Below are 23512 nucleotides of genomic sequence, written 5' to 3' on the forward strand. Positions count from 1 at the left end.
TGAAAACATGGACAAAAAATTTATTCGAGACTATTTTGGAAACAATGAAAATTTTCAAGTAAAAAGAAATTTTGGAAACATATTTACGACATATTATTTAGATGACAAATCTAAAGATAAAGAATTTCTTGGATATACAATAAATATACCAAATTTTAACGAAAACATTTATTATATACTCAAGAGATTTCCCTACCCAGACTTGGTAAAACAAATTATAAAGTATTTAAAATTGTTCACATTCCAAAAAAAAATTTATATTAGACAAATTAAAAGAACAATTTGAAATAGATTTCGAAGAAGAAAAAATAGAAAATTTTGTTGAAGAAATAATCGAATTAGTTTCTCAATCAAAACACATTAAAAATTTTGAAGCAGAATTTCATCAACAACATGCACACATAAATAAATAAATTATGAAATACGAGAATCTTACAGATATTCAACTCCTCTTTATCCCATAAATTATGGCTATGATAACTATGAAAATTACTAAAGTGGAGCTGAAACTAAATAATTTTAGCAATTTTGAAATTAAAAATGCTTTCAACTATCATTTTTAAATCCCTACACCTTAAATTTAATTTTCAACTCCTACAGACACCCAAACTCTTCATCCAAAATTATTTCCGAATTAATAAATTCAAACTACTATTCTATTTTTACTATTCTCTAACTCTTCCAAAATTTATTAATGATATGTACTACATGTCATTGATTAATCATTCCTTAATTAATACTTGTCCTACACACACCCAAACTCTTCATCCAAAATTATTTCCAAATTAATAAATTCAAACTACTATTCTACTTTTTACTTTTCTCTAACTCTTTCAAAATTTATTAATGATATATACTACATATCATTGATTAATCATTCCTCAATTAATATTTGTCTTACACAATCCACTATTCCACACTCTTTTCACATTATTTTCCCACAATTAAACCTCTGCGGAGGCATTCCAAAATTTATTTAAAAAGAGTGTGGAATAGTGGTTTGTAGCGCGATGTTGATTCTATAGTATTTCCCTAGATCCCTGTGGGTTGTGTGATGCTATGGCATCTGGGTCTTAGAACTTGTGCTTATGTTTTAGCTTGTGGTTAATATGTTGTAAGTTTAGCCGGAGCAACTACTCAGGAGTGGGTAGTTGTGGCGGTAACCTTCCCCGTTTGTTGGTTAAGGATTCTAGACTTTTAATCCTAAGTTTGATAGAATCCTTTGGCTTACTCCGCTGCTTAAGCTTCTTAAGTATATGATTTAGGCTCGTTTTGTTATTTCCGTTGCTTGAGCCTTTAATCTATCTTGGCTCTAGTGTTAGAATACGGGGGTGTTACACATAAGCAAAAGTGACAAAACAATCATCCGGTCTTTGTTTTATTATGGTGTGAATGGCTTGCGAGTTATGGCCAATCACTTCAAGGTCAATATTACCTTGTTTCCAGATTAACAGAAGACCACCTGCAAAACCACAAGGCTCAACAATAAAGTGGTTAGTATACCCAATATTACGAGACATATTAATCATCATATCCGCTCTAGAGGAACGAATCTCGAGGAGACAAAGGGCATCGACTTTGGATGAGGATAAAAGCTCTTTTACATGCTTAATAACCCGTCCGTTGACAATGCCCATACAGTTCCAAGAGATATCTTCATCGGGAACAATCAAGAGGGGGGAAGTTTGGCAATCGCCTTCCCCGGGCGTGGAACAAGGGACGTCGTGGTGTTCATCACATGTGACGAGCTTGGCAAGGTATCTATAGGTTGGGACGAAGTACTGCCAAACTGGAACAGGTTGGCAAGATCTCCCTTATCAAGCCAAACATCATCAACACTATCAAGAATGGATTTTATGATATCATCGCGAAAGAACTTGACTGGAAGCCTAGGTAGTTGCACCCAAACTGCCATCTTTGAGAACTTGGTCTCTACTGGATCGAACCCCGGCTGCCAACTACAAGGTAGTTATCGAAGATTTTCCAGGGGCCATCAAGAAGATCATGGAGATAAAAAGTTCGATTTTCAAACCGAGTCATGAAGCTTCCAAACCCTAAATCAATAAGATTAAGGTGTCCCCGCAATCCCCACATGCTAGGTAAATGCTGGTTCAGAACGTTAAAGTTGATGTTCTTACCGAGATATTTGATGATCAGGGCAAGCTTCCAACGTTGACAGAGTTCCATTCTAAGCTCTTTGGACAGTTTCACACGCGGATAACCATCATCCTTCACTCTGTCGTCTATCTCCTTGTCTGATGGGATCTCGGGGTCAATAAAAGCCAGGGGCGGAGTCAGGATTTAGGAATGCGGGGGGCCAATCACAATAATTGTTAGAAAAACAAGATCTTTTTGTTGGAGCTGAAAATTTTTAAAGCTTTTGGATGAGACTATGAGTGGGGTTGGGGGGTTGAATTTTTTGGATGAGAATGATGCTGAATTTTGGAGTAAAGAGTACTCTGGAAGCTTTTGGAGAATTGGAGCTGAACTTTTTTCAAAGCTTACACTAAGGGGGTGTTTGGTTGGGAGGAAGGAATTAGGAAGTAAATGAATTGCAATTCGGTGGGAAAAGAATAAGGTAGGAATAATGTAGGAATTCAAATTACATTGTTTGGTAGGGAGGAATAGAATTATTGGGGATGTGAAAGAAAAAGTAGTATAAAGACTACAATGTCCTTCCAAACATTTTAATTGAGGTCTTCATTGCAATTCTCTCCAACCAAACACTGTAATTAAGGCCTTCATTGAATTATAATTCAATTACAACTAAACTACATTCAACCAAACAAGGCCTAAGTCTATTCTAAAACCTTTTGGATGGGACAAGGGGGGCCAATTGGCAACAAAAAAAAAAACCTTATAATATTAATATAAAAAAAATCCTTATAATATTAATATAAAATAAAATGGAGGGGTGGGGGCCAAGGCCCCTGCATTGTATATGTGGCTCCGCCACTGATAAAAGCCCATTAAGTAGTTGTCCGTTGAAGCAGATTACTATCGTTAAGGGAGGTTTGGGAGGCGATGATGTCAGCAAACGAGCATTTCGTTGAGCAAAACTTCTTAGAAGCAGGTTGATAGGACTCACCCTCCACCATCAGATCGGGTGATGGAGGTGCCAAGGGTTCAGGCGGAGCCTACATCCCCTCCAACCGTCGTAGACCGCCGCAACAGTAAAGAGAAGAGCCGGAAAAACTTCCTAAAATAAACCAAGTGAAAGAAATAAAGAAAATCGCTCCAGAGCACTTAATTCATTTTTACTGTATCCTAACGTTCTAATGACATATGTTTTTAATTCCTTCCTTTATTGTCGCGTTTGACCACACGTAATTCATGTGCCATCAATATAAAATACTCCGTATAAGTTTGTCTATTTATGTACATGTGACATTATCAATTTTATTTAAAAATTATGATAAAAAACAAAAGTCCTAATGTCTAAAAATCACTTAAAAATTTGGGAAACAAATCACCCAAAAGAAGATGGTTGTTTTCCACTGTTTCAGCATCTGGGGTCCTCCGACGTCGTTTTACCCTTGTTTGGCGCGGAACGTCCAGAGTTCAGAGATTTAAAAGAGAAAGGAAAAACAGAAAATAAATCTGAAAAAAAAAAAGAAAGAAAATAAATCTGTAAAGAAAAAAGAATTTTGAAAAAAAAAAAAAGGGAAGAGACCAAATTCTCCAGATTTCATCTTCTTCAAGTCCTCAACCCCTCTCACCTTCTGGGGCCCGATTTGGTGCAGATAACTGTATTAATCCATGCATTTTCCTCTTTGAGATTTACTGTTAATGAACAGATTCCTCTGATAGGTGGAAAGCTCTCTAGAGATTCGCTCTGTAAGTCTCTGTCTCTTTCGTTGTGTGTGGGCGCGTGTATGCATAATCTTACATGTTTTTGAATCTTCAGGAGTGTTCTAACCTTATTTGAGCTATCTCCTGATTTCACTTTTGATTTTCAATAATTGTGAACAGGTAATTAATTGCATTGAAGTGGGGCTTATCGGGTGTGCGTAGCCAGATGAACGGGGTTGGTGGCTCTCGCTTCCCCATTGTGTTCATTGTCTTATGTTCATGCGTTGCTCCTTTGATTTTATTTGCTGGCCGCGGCCTCTATACCTCTGTTGAACTTGGTTAGTATCCAATACTGATCTGCGTACTCAACATAGTTTCGTGTTTAGATTCATATGTTGTACTATGGTACTGTTGATAATTCCATTTTAGGAATTGGATTTGGTCTTTGCATTTGTTACATTTATATGGGAACCCGTGTCTTGTGATGTGTGATTCGCCAACTTTGTGCTTTTCTGATGGTTTTTAGATGGAGGTGGTTTAGGATATAAGAGTTGACTGAAAGGAACAGGTCGTTAGTGCTCGTGTGAAGATGTAGGAGGGTTAGTTTGCTAGGTTGAACTTGTCTTTAGCTAAGTGATAAGTGAAATAGGAAATCAGCGGTGCTTTTGAGATGAGTGTGTGTTGAGTTTTAGTTTGTAATACTGTGGATAAGTGGATTTGCCTTTAGCTAGTGTTTTGAACTTTTGACAATCCATCCAACTGCTAGGAAACTTTGTGCAATTTGTTTTTATTTTTATTTTTCCTGTTATTCGCTATTGCAGTAGTGCATAATTGGTCAAAAACTTGACTTTGTTTATATCTTTCTGCAGATCAACATCAATTTTCAACCTTTTCAGGCAAAGAGGTATAATTCTTTGTTGTGTATTTATCAGGTGTCTGGTATTGTGATGCTTATTTTGTTTTTATAAGTCATTTCAATGAACTACAGGCTCTTGAATTCAGCATGATGTTCTTTTGTTTTTTGTTTTTTATTTTTTATTCTTTTCCTCTATTCTTTGTTTCATTTTTTTAGTTCAACCATATTCTTTGGTCCTCATTTGTGGTAATTATTTACTGTCTGAAACTTTACTTTCCAACCACAATAATTATGCATATTTTCAGGTGTTTGATGTAATCAAAACCAGTGCAGAGGATTTGGGGCAAGTCATTCCTGATTCCTTCAAAAAGAACAATTTATTGGCTTCATGGAGATTTGTTAGACAAGAAGTCTTGGCTAAGAATAATTCCACCTATTTGGAGGTTGGGATGATGGTCAGGATTAAGATTGGATTTTATGATTTCATATATTCAATGCTTCCATGAATGCAATTCCTAAATGTGCTGATTAATATTATTTTTAATGTTCGATTGAATAGTCAAATAAAATAGCTAGCCATCTCAAACAAAATACCTCAAGAGGGAAGCAGGATGTCTCTTTAGATGGTATATATTTTTGCATTCTAATTGTCTTTGTAATGCTTCATGCATAAATTAATATGAACTAGACAATGCTTTATTCTAATACAGATGAACATTCTCAGTTGCTGGATTCACCTGCTAAACTAGCCAGGAGGGTAAGTAGACACATCCATCTACTTGATGCTCAGTCATTTATGTAATATCTTTAGTAACTTATTTTGATGATGAGGTTACTCTTGATGTGAAGAAGTGAGAAGGAAACTTAACTTCTAATGTTAACCCTTTTAGTATGCACATGAATTTTTCTTGTGTATTTATGTGCATGTTTTTGTGTGATTGAGCGACTGAATCCATCCCTGCTTTTGTTTTGTTAACTTTTATTATTTGAGTTTTAGTTTATTATTACATACCCTGCAGCAATTGAGGCAGAAAAGACGTGAAAAACATGTTGCTGGTTTCGTGAAACGAGATGATGAAGTGACTGTAAAGCTTGAAAATGCAGCCATGGAACGTTCTAAGTCAGTTGACTCTTCTGTTCTGGGGAAGTACAGTATATGGAGGAAGGAAATTGAGAATGAGAATTCTGATTCAACAGTACGCTTAATGAGAGATCAAATGATTATGGCAAGGGTATACATTAGTATTGCAACATCTAAGAAGAAGCTCGACTTAGCAAATGAGTTAGAACTACGATTTAAAGAAATTCAGCATGCCTTGGGGGATGTAAGTGCTGATTCTGATCTACCCCACAGGTAATAGATGTTAGTTGATAAAATTCATAAAGGATAGATATCTTTGTGCATGTGTCATGCAATTAATTGGTCATTTGCTGAACAGTGCACATGAAAAAATAAAAGCTCTGGACCAAGTGCTATCAAAAGCACGTGAACAACTATATGACTGCAAACTGGTTACTGAGAAGCTGAGAGGCATGTTGCAAACTGCAGATGAGCAAGTCAGGAGTTTGAAGAGGCAAAGCACATTTTTGAGCCAATTAGCTGCCAAGATGCTTCCAAATGGGATCCACTGCCTATCCATGCGCTTAACTATTGATTATTACCACCTCCCTCTTGAAAAAAGGAAATTTCCTAAAAGCGAGAATCTTGAAAACCCAGACCTTTACCATTATGCCCTCTTTTCTGACAATGTTTTGGCTGCTTCTGTCGTTGTCCATTCAGCTGTCATGAATGCTAAGGTATGGGGTTTGTGGCCTTCTTCTAAATCCATTGTTTGAATTACATTATTTTAATTGCGTCACCTTGTAGAACCGAAATTCCTGTTTAGGCATTAAGGTTTTATATAATTCATGTAATGTGTCAATTTGTGAATAAATCCAATTGTTAAGTCAAATTCATTTGTTACCATCCAAATGCATAGTTTTGAATGCTTGAGAGGATTTTCCATTTTATTCTCAGCATTCAAGGGAGTTGCTCCTGGGAATATAACAATTTGGATTTTCCATTTATTTTATCCATTTAAGAAGGAAATGACACTTGGAATAAAAGGATTTGGGAACTTTCTTGTACTTGGACATCGCATCATATGTTCTTTTTATTTGTTCTGGTGGATCTCCCCTAGCTATCTAGATGAGACACAATGACTTACTACGCATTTCAACTCTGGGAATGGATGAGAGTGTTGTATTTAGTACTTGTATAAGACATTCTGCTAATTGGAAATGCTACATGGCTGTCTTTCAGGAACCTGAGAAACATGTGTTTCATCTTGTCACTGATAAATTAAACTTCGGAGCTATGAACATGTGGTTCTTGTTAAACCCACCTGGAAATGCTACCATCCATGTTGAAAATGTTGATGAGTTTAAGTGGCTGAACTCTTCTTATTGTGTTGTTCTCCGACAACTTGAGTCTGCAGCAATGAAGGAATATTATTTCAAGGCTGCTCATTCAACCACCCTTTCTGCTGGTTCTTCTAATTTAAAGTACAGGAACCCAAAATACCTTTCCATGCTTAATCACCTCCGATTTTATCTCCCTGAGGTTTATCCAAAGTTGGATAAAATCCTTTTTCTTGATGATGACATTGTTGTTCAGAAAGACTTGACCCCATTGTGGTCCATCGATCTTCATGGAAAAGTGAATGGTGCAGTTGAAACCTGTGGTGAGAGCTTTCACCGTTTTAACAAGTATTTGAATTTCACAAATCCCCACATTGCCAGAAACTTTGATCCAAATGCTTGTGGATGGGCATATGGGATGAACATGTTCGATCTTAAGGAATGGAAGAAGAGAGACATAACTGGCATTTACCACAAATGGCAGAACATGGTGAGTAATCTTATTCCTTTTCATCTATGTTCATTTTCAGTCTCTCAATGCTATATATGAATTCTGGTATATGCATAGCATGCACTAGAAGTTTTATTTGTTAGTTTTGTTTGTTTAAATGTTATATGAAAATATTTTGTTTATAAAGTGATTGGTTCCGTTGAATATTTTCTAATGTGTTGCAACTGTATAACTGAGTCGCAAGTTGAATTGCAGTGTGTGGTGGTCTTAGGTAGTAGTGTAGAATGGTGCCTAGTCTAGTCTTCTAACTTCTTTTCTGGCTTCCTTTTTAAATTAGAATGAGGAGAGGGCTCTGTGGAAGCTAGGGACTTTGCCTCCTGGGCTGATCACATTTTATGGGCTTACACATCCTCTTGACAAATCATGGCATGTCCTAGGTCTGGGATATAGCCCCAGCATTGATCGGAAAGAGATTGAAAATGCTGCTGTTATTCACTATAACGGGAATATGAAACCATGGCTAGAGTTGGCAATGACAAAGTACAAGTTATACTGGTCCAAGTATGTAAAATTTGATCATCCCTACTTTCGTGCGTGTAAGCTAAGTGAATGAAAAGCATGATGCAATCAGGTTGCTTCTTTCACTACTTGGATCATCTTATATGGTAGGTAGGCTGTACACTTCTTTCTCACCCATGTTGCCGATTTCTTTCTCTCATTGTTTATTCTTGCCATTCTATTATTTCATTCGTTATATATACACTTATACCTACCCATTCAAGATCTGTACTGTTATGCCTGGCTACCTGCAAATGCTTGTGGACCTAAAATAAAAATGAACAGCTAACATGTGTTGTAGAATTTACTCCCTGTGGGCATTGAACATAAATGTTCCACCCCTTCTTTGTATTTGTCTTTAGCATGACTTGTTAAAAAATGCTATTCTATTACACAAAAATGGTTTTCTTGTTGAAGAGGGCAAAACAATATTTGATTGTCAACAGTTATACCATGGATCTGGTACACCTTGCAAGGTGGACTCGGGGTCCAACATACAAAATTTACATACTGAATGTTCATAATTTGAATTGTGAACATTTAGTATGTAAAATTGTGAACATTCAGTAGGTAAATTGTAACTTAGATGGTGTTACTGGTGAGATTGCTGAAGGCACACGCTTTTAAGACTGGCATTTAAGACTGGCATCTTCAACAGTGTCAGTGAAACCAACTCAAATCTTATTATCGTTATAAGTTTTGTGTGTATTAATGTATTATTTGCCAATTTTTCTTGTCATAAGCACAACTATCGAGTATCTTGTACTGTTTGTTGTTTTGTTGGTTTTTTTTTAGACTGGTTTAAATGTAACTGATCACTATCTAACAAAAAAAAAAAAAAAAAAAAAAAGACCGTAACGAATATACATTACAAATAGTATTTATAATCAATTAAAATTAATGTCCTCAAGTACAATAGTAGTTTATTGAGATATAAATGAACTATATTTATATTATATGGTTCACAAATGCTGTGCACTCCAATTAGTGATTAAAATTATTGTGATAGACTATAGACTTGTAAAATGTAAATGAGATGGGGTTAGTTTTATTTTTATTTGTATTTTTTAATTTAAATTAATCTTAGATTTTTCGGTCGATTTTTGGTTTTCTCTTGAAAAATCGATAACCGGCCGAAAAATCAAAATAACCAAACTTTTTTTTACCTTAATAACTGAAACCGAACCGAAAATCAAAATATTCGGGCGATTCAGTTATCGGTCGTCGATATTTCGGTCAGTCTGTTTTTTTTTGCTCCCCCTTACCCGGTTGCTGCTCCACTACCACCGTACGGCCTCCTATTGCACCACACCCGGTCCTCGCCTAAAATCTAAAGCTTTACTTTCATGCCATTTAGACAAAACCCCCATCACCATATGAACAGTGGCCAGATTGGTAACAGGAAAACACTCTAGTAAATGTAGGAAGTGCTTGTGCCACAATCTTCAACAACCACCTCCGCCAAGCCCCAGGCCTCTGATCTGCCACATCGGCCTTCTGCTCCAAATAGGCAAATTAATTCAAAATTCTCGAACCGGCAACACAAAGGGAGTTGTGCCTTAACTGTAAAGAGAGGATATCACAAAGCTCCGCAATTGAAATGTGCATCCAAAGGGATGCACTTCGAGCTCTCTTATATCTTGCAGGGAATCAAGCCTAGAGCATTTGAAGAACTATCCAGTCGTACATGGAGTTGAGTATTGAAGCCAATGGAGGGCTCGGCATGCCAAATATCCCTAGCTCATCCAAGGCACCTGTAAAACAAGAATTCAAGAAAGGGGGCAAGCCCTTCCAGAAACAAGAAAAGAAGGAGGCTATGAACGTGAAAACATCACCAATGCGGGTTTTCACCAAAGTGATTGAAAATCCTAGGCTAAGGTCTTTTTCCCGCCCATCAAGGGGTACTAGAATCATTGAAGAGATGCAGCAAAAACAGTATCCGTTCTTGGATTCTGATGTGTCACCTATGTTTGATGAATTGTTAAATCTCAAGTTGATTGAATTACCAGAGATGAAGCGTCCTGAAGAAGCTTCCAGGGTGGGCGACCCCAACTATTGCAAGTATCATCGTCTCCTCGGACACCCGATTGAAAAGTGCTTTGTCTTTAAGGATAAGGTGATGGGGCTTGCTCGTGATGGAAAGATTGAGCTGGCTGTTGCAACTGCCAGCACCAACCAAATTTCATGCGGAAGGTTCGCTCCGTTAGTTGTAGAGAGTGATGAAGAAGATGGGGGCAAGCAATACAAATGCCCGCTTCCATTCATTGTGAAACATGTTACTAAGCAACATCCAGAGTCACCACAGGTCAATCCAGTATGGGAGAAGGATTAGGTAGTTGTTACCCGCAAAAAACAAAGGAACAATGCTGGACATGTTAGATCTTTGAGGAGAATAACAAAGCAATGGGTTGAGAGAAACCCAGCAAGGGACCCCTCCTATGACACAAAGATGAAAAGACGTCCCGGCAAGCCTCGAACACCAGTTGCCCTGGCTCAATACATGCCAAAGGCGCTTCCTCCGCATGGGACAAATATTCCTGGAACTCGCTTGAATATTAAAGAGAGACATGTTGAAGAGGGGGAATGTTCATTCCCCGTGATTGAAGGAGGTGACGAGGTTCAAGTCCACAAAGCCGCGTCTTATACCGCCGAGATAACTTTTAAAGATGAGGATCTATTGCTTGGTGGTACACCACATAATTGTCCGTTGTTTGTTGAAGGTTATGCCCGCGAGCAAAAGATTAAAAGGATTTTGATTGATCAAGGGTCGGTTGTGAACATTCTATCACTCCGAGCTATGAAAGAACTTGGCATTTCCACCGATGAGCTCTCTCAAAGCCGCCTAATGATTCAAGGATTTAATCAAGGCGGAAAAATAGCACTGGGTACCATCAGACTGGACCTCAGGATCGGAACACTAAACTCAAGTACACTATGTTATGTGATAGATGCAAGGACATCTTACAACTTGCCGCTGGGCCGGCCTTTGGATACATGAGAATGGAGTAGTTCCCTCATCCTGGCACCAATGCCTCATGTTTGAAAAAGGCGGGGTGATAGAAAAGGTAGTCGTTGATGAAACTCCCTTCATTGAAGCAGAATCATACTTTGCAGATGCAAAGTTTTACTTGAGAAAACAAGTTGTAGAGGAGGCTGACCAAAGCGATGTTGACACGCCTCCTAATCCAAAGTGGAAGGGCAAGCAAGTTGTAGACCAAGCTCATTGCGACAAGGAACTTGTTTTCCCACTCGCAAGGATTGAAACGTTAAAAGCAGCTTCAGTTAAACCGCTTAAAGATGAAGCTCAAGTTGGGACAAGTCAAACAGTGCCCGCTAAGCGCACTGGCGGCTTCGACCCTAATGCTTATAAACTTCTATTCAGAGCTGGATATAATCCCAAAGAGCCAGAGAAGCTGGGGAAACTCATCCCAGAGGCTGGTGGTAAAGGCAAGTCAAATAAGCAGGAACTGCATGGATGGAAAGGATTAGGTTATGTCCCCCCTGAGCCAGTGCGAATATTCATAAACAGAGCCACAAGTAATTGCATCACTTCTACGGATGAGGAGGAAAGTGACAAGAAACAGTCTGTTTTTGATAGAATGGGAGATGTAGAATCACGACAATCAATTTTTCGTAGACCTGGGCCGAATCCCAAACCTGCTAAGAGAAAATCAGTACATGACTTTATTGGGCTTACTCAGAGTTCGAAAGAGCAGACCAACCCTCCTACTGAAATGGAACCCTAAAAAAGGCTCAGGAGTGCCGTTCTGTCTCGTATGAGAGGAGAAGTTGATATCCATGTCTCGTGTGGTGAATTTTTGAAGGTCCAACCAAGAACCATTGTACACACCCAAGTGCAAGGAAGAAATCAAGAAAATATTGATTCAAGTTGTGAGGCAACACCAAGTCAAGATGAGATGGCATCGTCATTTCATATAACATTATACGATGAGATTCCAACCGAGGGTGAAGATGTAGAGGATGCGCCTCAAGAGCTAGAAGAAGGGGTACAAGCCGCAGTGGACGAACTAAAAGAGGTTGATCTAGGAACTCCTGAAAATCCTCGACCTATCTTCATTAGTTCACTCCTTTCTAACGAAGATGAAGAAACATATGTCATACTTTTGAAAGAATATATTGATGTATTTGCATGGACATACAAGGAGATGCCATGGTTGGACCCAAAGGTAGCCGTGCACCGCTTGGCGGTGAAAAAGGGGTGTCGCCCTATTAAGCAAGCTCAACGGCGCTTTCGCCCCAAGCTCATTCCCTCAATCGAAGCAGAAGTCAACAAGCTTATAGAGGTTGGTTTCATTCGCGAAGTTAAATACCCAACTTGGATATCCAGCATTATTCTTGTGTGCAAGATGAATGGCCAGATCCGTGTGTGCATAAACTTCCGAGATCTTAACGTTGCATGCCCAAAAGATGACTTCCCGCTCCCTATCACAGAGTTAATGATAGATGCCGTAACTGGACACGAGATCATGTCATTCATAGATGGCTCATCTAGTTACAATCAAATCCGCATGGCGCCAGAAGATGATGAATTTATAGTGTTTCGTATGCCAAAAGGTATCTACTGCTATAAAGTGATGCCCTTTGGTTTGAAAAATGCAGGTGCTACATACCAAAGGGCCATGCAGACTACATTTGACGACATGCTGCATAAAATGGTGGAATGTTACGTAGATGACCTGGTTGTGAAGTCGAAACTTCGCATAGATCACATGATGCATCTAAGACAAGTCTTTGACCGCTTGCGGAAGTTTTAACTCAAAATGAACCGCCTGAAGTGTGCTTTCGGGGTTGCTGCTGGAAAATTCCTTGGCTTTACTGTTCGACATAGGGGCATTGAGATCGAACAAGCAAAGATCGATGCTATAATGAAGATGCCTGAGCCAAGGAACCTTCATGAGCTTAAAAGCTTGCAAGGGAAGTTGGCTTATATAAGAAGATTCATATCAAACCTAGTAGGAAGATGTCAGCCCTTTAGCCGGTTAATGAAGAAGGATGTCCCGTTTGTATGGGATGAGGCTTGCAAGAATGCATTCCAAAGCATCAAGTCCTATTTAATGAAGCCGCCTGTGCTAACTGCTCCAATTCCAAGACACTCGTTGATCATTTACATCTCCGCCCAAGAGAGCTCTGTGGGTGCTTTACTTGCACAAGAGAATGATAATGGGAAAGAAAATGCCCTTTATTATTTAAGTAGAATGATGACGCCAAATGAGCTCAAATATCTGCCAATTGAGAAGTTGTGTCTGGCCCTTGTATTCACAATAAGGAAGCTCAAGCACTATTTTGAAGCGCATACAATTCGACTAGTTTCCAGGGCGAACCCAGTAAAGTATGTCATGGCAAAGGTTGTTCTTTCCGATCGACTTGCGAGGTGGTACTTATTATTTTAACAGTTTGAGATCACTTATGTACCACAGAAGTCCATCAAGGGGCAAGCCTTAGCGGATTTCCTAGCCGATCACCCAATTCCTGCCGAATGGGAGCTGTCCAATGACCTACCTGATGAGGATGTGCTTGTGGTTGAAGTCTTACCTCCCTGGAAGATGTACTTTGATGGAGCGGCACACAAAGAGGGGGCAGACGCTGGAGTTGTCTTTGTTACGCCTGAAAGGGAAGTGCTTCCTTATTCATTTACTTTGACAGAACGATGTTCGAACAATGTTACCAAGTATCAAGCACTCATTTTGGGACGTGAAATTGCAGCTGATATGAAGCAACTAAGGGTTAACATATACGGGGACTCCAAATTGATTATCAACCAAGTACTTGGGGTTTACGAAGTAAAAAAGCCAGAGTTGATCCCATACAACAGTTATGCAAAGACGCTGCTACATTGGCTAGGAGATGCTACGATGGAGCACATTCCAAGGAAACATAATAAGCAAGCCGATGCCTTAGCTGCTTTGGCTTCAACTATACCACATCCTATAGATGAGGCTCGGTTACGAGTATGCCAAAAATGGGTGGTCCCTCCAATCTTCGAAGACGATGGCTCTCTTGACGACATTGTTGAACTCCCGACTGCTTCTGTCTATGAGGTAGATAAAGATGATTGGAGGCAATCACTGATTGACTACCTTGTTGATGGGAAGTTACCTCAAGACCCTCGTAGGAGGGTAGATGTAAGACGTCGAGCTCCTCGCTTCATATATTTCAAGGATGCGCTATACAGGCGCTTGTTTGATGGTGTGTTTCTTCGATGTTTAGGCAAAGAGGAAGCTTTACAAGCGATGGAGGAGGCTCACGCTGGAGCGTGCGGTGCTCATCAGTTTGGTTCTAAGTTACATTTTCACATCAAAAGAATGGGTTACTACTGGCCTACGATGGTGTAGGATTGCATAGACTATGCACGTAGATGTCAAGCATGTCAATTTCATGCGAACTTTATCCATCAACCTCCTGAACCGCTACATCCAACGGTAGCATCATGGCCATTTGATGCATGGGGGCTCGATTTGGTTGGTTCTATTACACCCAAGTCATCAGCAGAGCATTCGTATATATTAGCAGCCACCGATTATTTCTCAAAGTGGGCTAAAGCAGTGGCTTTAAAGGAAGTGAAGAAGGAAAATGTTGCAGACTTCATCCGAGTTTACATTATCTATTGTTTTGGCATCCCTCGGTATATCCTAACCGACAACAGGAAACCATTCGATAATAAATTGATGGATAAAATCTGCAAACTTTTTGAGTTCGAGCAAAGAAATTCATCAGCTTATTATGCAGCTGCAAATGGACTTGCCTAGGCTTTTAACAAAACTCTATGCAATCTACTAAAAAAGGTGGTATCGAAGTCAAAACATGATTGGCAAGAGAGGATGGAAGAAGCACTGTGGGCATACAGAACTACATACCGTACACCAACACAAAGCACTCCATACTCACTGGTATATGGGGTTGAAGCCGTTTTGCCTCTTGAACGCCAAATACTTTCTCTAAGGTTAGCTATCCAAGAAGGCCTTACAGACGAGGATAATGTAAAGTTGCGGTTGGTAGAGTTAGAAGCTCTCGACGAGAAGAGGTTGCAGGCTCAACAAAGTTTAGAATGCTATCAAGCTCGAATTTTTAGAGCTTTAAACAAGAGGGTGAGGATTCGCTCATTTCAGGTTGGTGACTAGGTGTTGGCGGTTCGTAGACCTATCATTATTACAAGGAAAACTGGGCACAAGTTTACTCCAAAATGGGATGGACCTTACGTGGTACAAGAAGCATACTCAGGAGGTGCTTACAAGCTAATTGATGAAGATGGTGTGCGAGTTGGCCCTATTAACGGGAAATTCTTAAAGATCTGTCATCCCTAAGCACACGGACTACATGATGAATGATATCCACAAACAATGCAACACGTGGTTAAAATGCTAATTCATCTCGCTTGTCTATGGATGGGCCTAAGTCATAGACGCTCCTGACCCGCACGAGCTTAAACTGTGTACGGTAAACTCCTGGCCCGCATGAGTTTAAACTGTGAACGACCCTACCTATTCAAATGGTCCTTTGAACTACGTTTGACTTGATCTCCTTTGCAGGAGTACGTAGGCAGCTTAGAATCACTTCCTCTTCTAAGTTCAGTCATAACTAAAATAAACCCCTTTGTGTCCCCTTTATGTCCCGTTTGTTCGAATAATGTAGATGTATTGGAGATGAGCCATCTCTGTTCATGTCGTAATTACGGGTGAATTCTTTTGTCAGATTTATATTAAAGTGACTCGTTTGGGTTTAGACTTAGTTGCTTCTGTTCATGTTCAAGTTCAATTACTTTCCTCCGAGTATACTTTTTGCACTTGTAATCAAGAAAATTGTTTGCAAGTATTGTTGAAAAAGAGAAGACAATTCAAGTCGTATTCAAGTCTTGTTTTCCAAGTAAAACTGATACAAATTGGCAGAAATACAAAAAAAGGTAAACAAATGGAACACCGAAGAGCTAAGCAAAAAAAAAAAAAAAAAAATCTAAAGTATTCTAAAGCTCATAAGATCTTCCTTATACGCTTCTAGCACTCTTTTGATTAAAGTAAGTTTTTCTTCATCTTCATCCGTCAAAGTGGGGCAGTCTCGAATACGTTTAACTTCCTCCTCAGCAGTGGTCACGGCCTCTTGCGATGCGTTATGTTGTTCTTGAGCCTTCGTCACACGGTCTTGGAGTTCCGGGTTCTTGGCTTCAATCTCCTTCAACTCTTCCTGCGCATCCTTTATCGTTTTCTCCAGGAGGGTTTTTCGATCGGCAGCGTCTTTGAGGGTTTTCTCTTGGTTAAGAAGAAGCGCTTCGATTTGAGAACGCTTCTGTTGAGCTTCTATAAGGACACCTTGCGTTATAACTAGCTTCGCGGCTTGGGTTTCAACAGACAGTGCATTTGAGAGCTGCGACCGCACTCGATCGTAATCTTTGGCTTTGTTAAAGAACTCGGCCACTCGTTGCTTCAATGTTGATAGGTCCACTCCGTCCCGTCCCATTTCTTGGAGTTGTCTTTCAACGCTTTCTTGGAAAGAAGAAATTCTTTCAGCTGGAATCTCATTAAGCTTCCTGCAGATATTACTCCAAAGTCCTGCAATAAAAGTCGTGTATTGTGATATAAACGACTCCTCGCCTGGAAAGATAGAGGTTTGGGACGGTTCTGGCTGCGCCTTTTGAGGAGTTGTGTTTAAGGGTGGCATCGATTGGTGAGATACTACCTCGAGGTCAAGGGTATTAGAGCGTCAGCCACTTTGTCCCATTAAAGATTGGTGATTTGATGACTGGACATCGTTGCTAACATGTGGCTCGAAAGGACCCTGTAAGAAGTAGTGCATGTACGTTAACAAAGGCCAAAGTTCAACGATATACGAAATGGAAGAATTTGGGGAGGTATCTTAACCTGGCTCAATGGTCTCCCTCTGGGCCGTTTCCAACAGCGATCTTGATCTTCATCACTACCAGCATCCTCGTCCGAGCTTCGCTGCCTCGCTTGCTCCTCTCTGCTCCTTCGAACCGCATGTCCTGAGGCTCTATCTCGAGATGACATGTCCTCTTGTGCAGGTGTCTTGTCGTTCTTCGAGGTGGTCAATTGGTCTCTTTGTTCTCGAGTTCTTTCCTCACCAACAGGTACATTTGGGTTCCCGTTAACAGCTATGTCTTTGAAATGATTCTCAAGAAGGTTTGCACTCACATCGATCAACCAGGCCTTGTACTCGTCCGAAAAATGCTTCTTTGAAGCAGCCGGGCTCATGGGAAATGTCACCCTGGATTGGGAGTTGATATTATCATATTGGCGATGAAGTCGGAATCCTTCGGTGAGTGAAACAGAACGGACATCCTTCGCCAACAGGCCGGGGGCATATGCTTGATAGAATCCAAATTGACGACTGTAGCTGCGACATATAAGGCTCAGCTTTGCATCGAGATCCTTGGCGCAAAACGAGGAAGCTGGGGCGCAAACATATGAAGTATTCAAAGTCTTCCTTACTCCCTCTACGGTTGTTGTAAAAGGTAAAATCTCTATCATCCTTGTGGGAGTTGCAGAGCCAAGAAACGTCCCCTTTGAATATCTTTTTACGGGCATCCATCTCATTGTAATGCCTTGCCCCACCTTCTCCAGAATTAGTGACCATCTTTGGGTTTGCTAACGTGAGGGTAGGGGTCTTAAAGTGGGTTTGGTAGTAAGCTGCTAGCCAATCTACACGTAATGGATTGGAAAAGGATATCCTATTTGACCGGGAGAGTGGGATTCCGAGATTGAGTTTAAACCATAATAGATGCTAGCAAGTACTGGAGGCGCAAGACATATCTTATCTCCTCTAGCCATCATGCATGCTATCTTGAAAGTCTCGAGGCGAATGGTTCTTGTTGGTGTGCCTAGTAGGACAAACACGCAAAGCCAACAAGATAAGAAAGCGGCTAAGTAAGCTTCCTTTTCGAAGCGCCGGGAGATGCCTAATTCAAGAAAGGGCATCCTGCTCACATCTGACCACCTAACGGGTGTGTTAAGTGCTCCGCTTGGGTTGTGGGTAGACTTTGGTCGGGACTTCCTGTCCTTTTGAGATGGAGGTGGAGGAGCTGGATGTGTTCGTGGTTTTCTGCACCAGAAGTCAATCCATCGCGATGCTTGAACGTAGCGGGTGCCACCCTCTTGCTGGTTTAAGAGATAAAAAGCCTCGAACAGGCTTGCGCACCACTTGTTTGAACCCCTTTTTAGGTCCAGGGCACTCGGGATGTGTTCGTCATAAACGCCACCGGACATTGGTAGTCCCCCAAGAACGTGCAAATCCCGAGGCGATATGCTCACCTCACCAGACGAGGTGATCAGGGTGTTGGTTCGCGGACACCATGTTTCGCAGAAGTCTTTGACGATGTTGATGTTACGGTCATATGTAAACAATGACGCGTACACAGCATCAGATATCATCCCATCCTTTAAGGTTTCGTAGAAGAAGTGAAGTATTTCTTCAACCCACTCCCAATATCCTTTTAGAAAAGTGAACTCGCCCTCGAAGTCTATGTCTTGGCCTCACGAGACCTCAGCATCAAGTATGCGATGCCCCAGTGTAGGAAAGGCGTCTTTGGAGGCTTGGTGCTGCATTCCTGGTAGCAAGGTCCACACCTTGGATGGCGGACATTCGTACTCGGGGGTCCAGTTGCTCTCATGATACGACACCGTGAGCTTTGGCGGGTCACGCATTACTATGGATGGGTTAACCGCCAATGTGACTTGATGATCGCTCTTTCTGCTCGAAATCACCATGACCTCTTGCCCGTTATGTCGTTGATCTTGAAAGTACACCATTTTGGACGTGTCAAAGTCGAAAAGTCGTTGCAAAAAAAAAAAACAAAGGAAATAACAATAATGATGATATATTATGCACAAATATATAGCATATACATAACACAAAACTAAATTGGTGAATCATATGTATACTGCACGTGGATTACATGTATTAATACATTATATACATATATACACATTATTATTATTATTATTATTATTATTATTATTATTATTATTATTATTATTATTATTATTATTATTATTATTATTATTCTTATTATTCTTATTATTATCATTATTATTATATTAGTTGTTATCAAAATATTGCAAAACAAAAGAAATTGGAAGTACGAAATAAAAAAAAAAAAAAGAATCAGAAAGCAAAGTAAAAAAAAAAAAAAAAAAAAAAAGAGACAAAACAAAACGAAAGTCAAAGAAAAACAAAAAAAAAAAAAAAAACTACAAAACATTAAAAAAAATCGGAAACTAGTTTTTTTTTTTGTTTTTCTTTGACTTTCGTTTAGTTCTGTCTCTTTTTTTTTTCTACTTTGCTTTCTGATTCTTTTTATTTTTATTTTTTATTTCTTACTTCCAATTTCTTTTGTCTTGCAATATTTTGACAACAACTAATATAATAATAATAATAATAATAATAATAATAATAATAATAATATTGTGTATACATGTATATAATGTATTAATACATATAATCCACGTGTAGTATACATATGATTGATCAATTTAGTTTTGTGTTATGTATATGCTATATATTTGTGCATAATATATCATCATTATTGTTATTTCCTTTGTTTTTTTTTTTTTGCAACGACTTTTCGACTTTGACACGTCCAAAATGGTGTACTTTCAAGATCAACGACAAAACGGGCAAGAGGTCATGGTGATTTCGAGCAGAAAGAGCGATCATCAAGTCACATTGGCGGTTAACCCATCCATAGTAATGCGTGACCCGCCAAAGCTCACGGTGTCGTATCATGAGAGCAACTGGACCCCCGAGTACGAATGTCCGCCATCCAAGGTGTGGACCTTGCTACCAGGAATGCAGCACCAACCCTCCAAAGACGCCTTTCCTACACTGGGGCATCGCATACTTGATGCTGAGGTCTCGTGGGGCCAAGACATAGACTTCGAGGGCGAGTTCACTTTTCTAAAAGGATATTGGAAGTGGGTTGAAGAAATACTTCACTTCTCCTACGACACCTTAAAGGATGGGACGATATATGATGCTGTGTACGCGTCATTGTTTACATATGACCGTAACATCAGCATCGTCAAAGCCTCCTGCGAAGCATGGTGTCCGCGAACCAACACCCTGATCACCTCGTCTGGTGAGGTGAGCATATCGCCTCGGGATTTGCATGTTCTTGGGGGACTACCAATGTCCGGCGGCGTTTATGACGAACACATCCCGAGTGCCCTGGACCTAAAAAGGGGTTCAAACAAGTGGTGCGCAATCTTGTTCGAGGCTTTTTATCTCTTAAACCAACAAGAGGGTGGCACCCCCTACGTTCAAGCATCGCGATGGATTAACTTCTGGTGCAGAAAACCACGAACACATCCAGCTCCTCCACCTCGATCTCAAAAGTACATGAAGTCCCGGCCAAAGTCTACCCACAACCCAAGCGGAGTACTTAACATACCCATCAGGTGGTCAGATGTGAGCAAGATGCCCTTTCTTGAACTAGGCATCTCCCGGCATTTCGGAAAGGAAGCTTACTTAGTCGCGTTCTTATCTTGTTGGTTTTGCGTGTTTGTCCTACCAGGCACACCAACAAGAACCATTCGCCCCGAGACTTTCAAGATAGCATGCATGATGGCTAGAGGAGATAAGATATGTCTTGCGCCTCCAGTACTTGCTAGCATCTATTCTGGTTTAAACTCAATCTCAGAATCCCACTCTCCCGGTCAAATAGGAGATCCTTTCCAATCCATTACGTGTACAGTTAGCTAGCAGGTTACTACCAAACCCACTTTAAGACCCCTAGCCTCACGTTAGCAAACTCAAAGATGGTCACTAATTCTGGAGAAGGTGATGCAAGGCATTACAATGAGATGGATGCCCGTAAGAAGATATTCAAAGGGGACGTTTCTTGGCTCTGCAACTCCCGCAAGGATGATAGAGATTTTACCTTTTACGACAACCATAGAGGGAATAAGGAAGACTTTGAGTACTTCATATGTTTGCGCCCCAGCTTCCTCGTTTTGCGCCAAGGATCTCGATGCAAAGCTGAGCCTTATATACCGCATCACTTCAGTCGTCAATTTGGATTCTATCAAGCATATGCCCCCGGCCTATTGGCGAAGGATGTCCGTTCTGTTTCACTCACTGAAGGATTCCGACTTCATCGCCAATATGATAATATCAACTCCAAATCCAGGGCGAGATTTCCCATGAGCCCGGCTGCTCCAAAGAAGCATTTTTCGGACGAGTACAAGGCCTGGTTGATCGATGTGAGTGCAAACCTTCTTGAGAATCATTTCAAAGACATAGCTGTTAACGGGAACCCAAATGTACCTGTTGGTGAGGAAAGAACTCGAGAACAAAGAGACCAATTGACTACCTCGAGGAACGACAAGACACCTGCACAAGAGGACATGTCATCTCGGGATAGAGCCTCAGGACATGCCGTTCGAAGGAGCAAGCGAGGCAGTGAAGCTCGGACGAGGATGCTGGTAGTGATGACGATCAAGATCGCTGTTGGAAACGGCCCAGAGGGAGACCATTGAGCCAGGTTAAGATACCTCCCCAAATTCTTCCGTTTCGTATATCGTTGAACTTTGGCCTTTGTTAACGTACATGCACTACTTCTTACAGGATCTTGTCGAGCCACATGTTAGCAACGATGTCCAGTCATCAAATCACCAATCTTCAATGGGACAAAGTGGTGGACGCACTAATACCCTTGATCTCGAGGTAGTATCTCACCAATCGATGCCACCCTTAAACACAACTCCTCAAAAGGCGCAACCAGAACCGTCCCAAGCCTCTATATTTCTCGGCAAGGAGTCGTTTATATCACAATACACGACTTTTATTGCAGGACTTTGGAGTAATATCTGCAAGAAGCATAATGAGATTCCCTCTAAAAGAATTTCTTCTTTCCAAGGAAGCGTTGAAAGACAACTCCAAGAAATGGGACGGGACGGAGTGGACCTATCAACATTGAAGCAACGAGTGGCCGAGTTCTTTAAAAAAGCCAAAGATTACGATCGGGTGCGGTCGCAGCTCTCAAATGCACTGTCCGTTGAAACTCAAGCCCCGAAGCTAGTTCTAACGCAAGGTGTCCATATAGAAGCTCAACAGAAGCGTTCTCAAACCGAAGCGCTTCTTCTTGACCAACAGAAAACCCTCAAAGACGTTGCCGATCGAAAAACCCTCCTGGAGAAAACGATAAAGGATGCGCAGGAAGAGTTGAAGGAGATTGAAGCCAAGAACCCGGAACTCCAAGACCGTTTGACGAAGGCTCAAGAACAACATAACGCATCGCAAGAGGACGTGACCACCGCTGAGGAGGAAGTTAAACGTATTCGAGACTGCCCCACTTTGACGGATGAAGATGAAGAAAAGCTTACTTTAATCAAAAGAGAGCTGGAAGCGTATAAGGAAGATCTTATGAGCTTTAGAATAGTTTAGATTTTTTTTTTTTTTTTTTTTTTTTTTTTTTTTTTTTTTTTTTTTTTTGCTTAGCTCTTCGGTTTGTTTACCTTTTTTTTTTTTTTTTTTTTTTTTTTTTTTTTGTATTTCGGCCAATTTGTATGAGTTTTACTCGGAAACCAAGACTTGAATACGACTTGAATTCTCTTCTCTTTTTCAAAAGTACTTGTAAGTCTAAACACGAACGAGTCACTTTAATAGAAATCTGACAAAAGAATTCACCCATAATTACAACATGAACAGAGATGACTCATATCCAATACATCTACATTATTCGAACAAACGTGACATAAAGTGGACACAAATGGGTTTATTTTAGTTATGACTGAACTTAGAAGAGGAAGTGTTCTAAGCTGCCTACGTACTCCTGCAAAGGAGATCAAGTCAAACGTAGTTCAAAGGACCATTTGAATAGGTAGGGCCGTTCACAGTTTAAACTAATGCGGACCAGGAGTTTACCGTACACAGTTTAAGATCGTGCGGGCCAGGAGCGTCTATGACTTGGGCCCACCCATAGACAAGTGTGATGCATTAGCATTTTAACCACGTGCTGCATTGTTGGTGGATATCATTCATCATGTAGTCCGTGTGTTTATGGATGATAGATCTTTAAGAATTTCCCGTTAATAGGTCCAACTCGCACACCATCTTCATCAATTATCTTGTAAGCACCTCCTGAGTATGCTTCTTGTACCACGTAAGGTCCATCCCATTTTGGAGTAAACTTGTGCCCAGTTTTCCTTGTAATAATGATAGGTCTACGAACCGCCAACACCTTGTCACCAACCTGAAATGAGCGAATCCTCACCCTCTTGTTGAAAGCTCTAGAAATTCGAGCTTGATAGCATTCTAAACTTTGTTGAGCCTGCAACCTCTTCTCGTCGAGAGCTTCTAACTCTGCCAACCGCAACTTTACATTATCGTTGTCTGTAAGGCCTTATTGGATAGCTAACCTTGGAGAAGGTATTTGGCGTTCAAGAAGCAAAACTGCTTCAACCCCATATACTAGTGAGCATAGTTGCAGT

General features: G+C 40.3%; 3 protein-coding genes across 6 annotated transcripts; all 3 read left to right on the forward strand.

Moving 5' to 3' along the window:
• The first annotated feature begins 3623 nt into the window (after positions 1-3623).
• LOC109157672 (polygalacturonate 4-alpha-galacturonosyltransferase-like) lies at positions 3624-8408 on the forward strand. 4 transcript variants are annotated; one of them, XM_019305536.1, is made up of 10 exons: positions 3624-3841; positions 3981-4130; positions 4662-4696; positions 4954-5103; positions 5208-5274; positions 5359-5405; positions 5668-6002; positions 6088-6445; positions 6951-7538; positions 7837-8408. In XM_019305536.1, the coding sequence occupies exons 2-10, from the start codon at positions 4019-4021 to the stop codon at positions 8110-8112; spliced, it is 1968 nt and encodes a 655-aa protein (XP_019161081.1). In that variant the 5' UTR covers positions 3624-3841; positions 3981-4018; the 3' UTR covers positions 8113-8408. The 4 variants fall into 4 exon arrangements, with proteins under 4 accessions (XP_019161081.1, XP_019161083.1, XP_019161078.1 ...); XM_019305538.1 differs by having other exon boundaries at positions 4954-5091; XM_019305533.1 differs by having other exon boundaries at positions 3624-3837; positions 3973-4130.
• Positions 8409-13060: 4652 nt separating this feature from the next.
• Positions 13061-14824, forward strand: LOC109157600. The gene is made up of 3 exons (XM_019305454.1): positions 13061-13423; positions 13496-14351; positions 14502-14824. Exons 1-3 carry the CDS (start codon positions 13061-13063, stop codon positions 14822-14824), a joined length of 1542 nt encoding a protein of 513 aa, XP_019160999.1.
• A 6805-nt stretch (positions 14825-21629) lies between these two features.
• LOC109157601 (probable DNA double-strand break repair Rad50 ATPase) lies at positions 21630-22466 on the forward strand. Its single transcript, XM_019305455.1, has one exon. The coding sequence runs from the start codon at positions 21630-21632 to the stop codon at positions 22464-22466; it is 837 nt and encodes a 278-aa protein (XP_019161000.1).
• Positions 22467-23512: the final 1046 nt, after the last annotated feature.

This window comes from Ipomoea nil, unplaced genomic scaffold (assembly GCF_001879475.1).
Source record: "Ipomoea nil cultivar Tokyo-kokei standard unplaced genomic scaffold, Asagao_1.1 scaffold2791, whole genome shotgun sequence".
Classification (NCBI taxonomy): Eukaryota; Viridiplantae; Streptophyta; class Magnoliopsida; order Solanales; family Convolvulaceae; genus Ipomoea; species Ipomoea nil.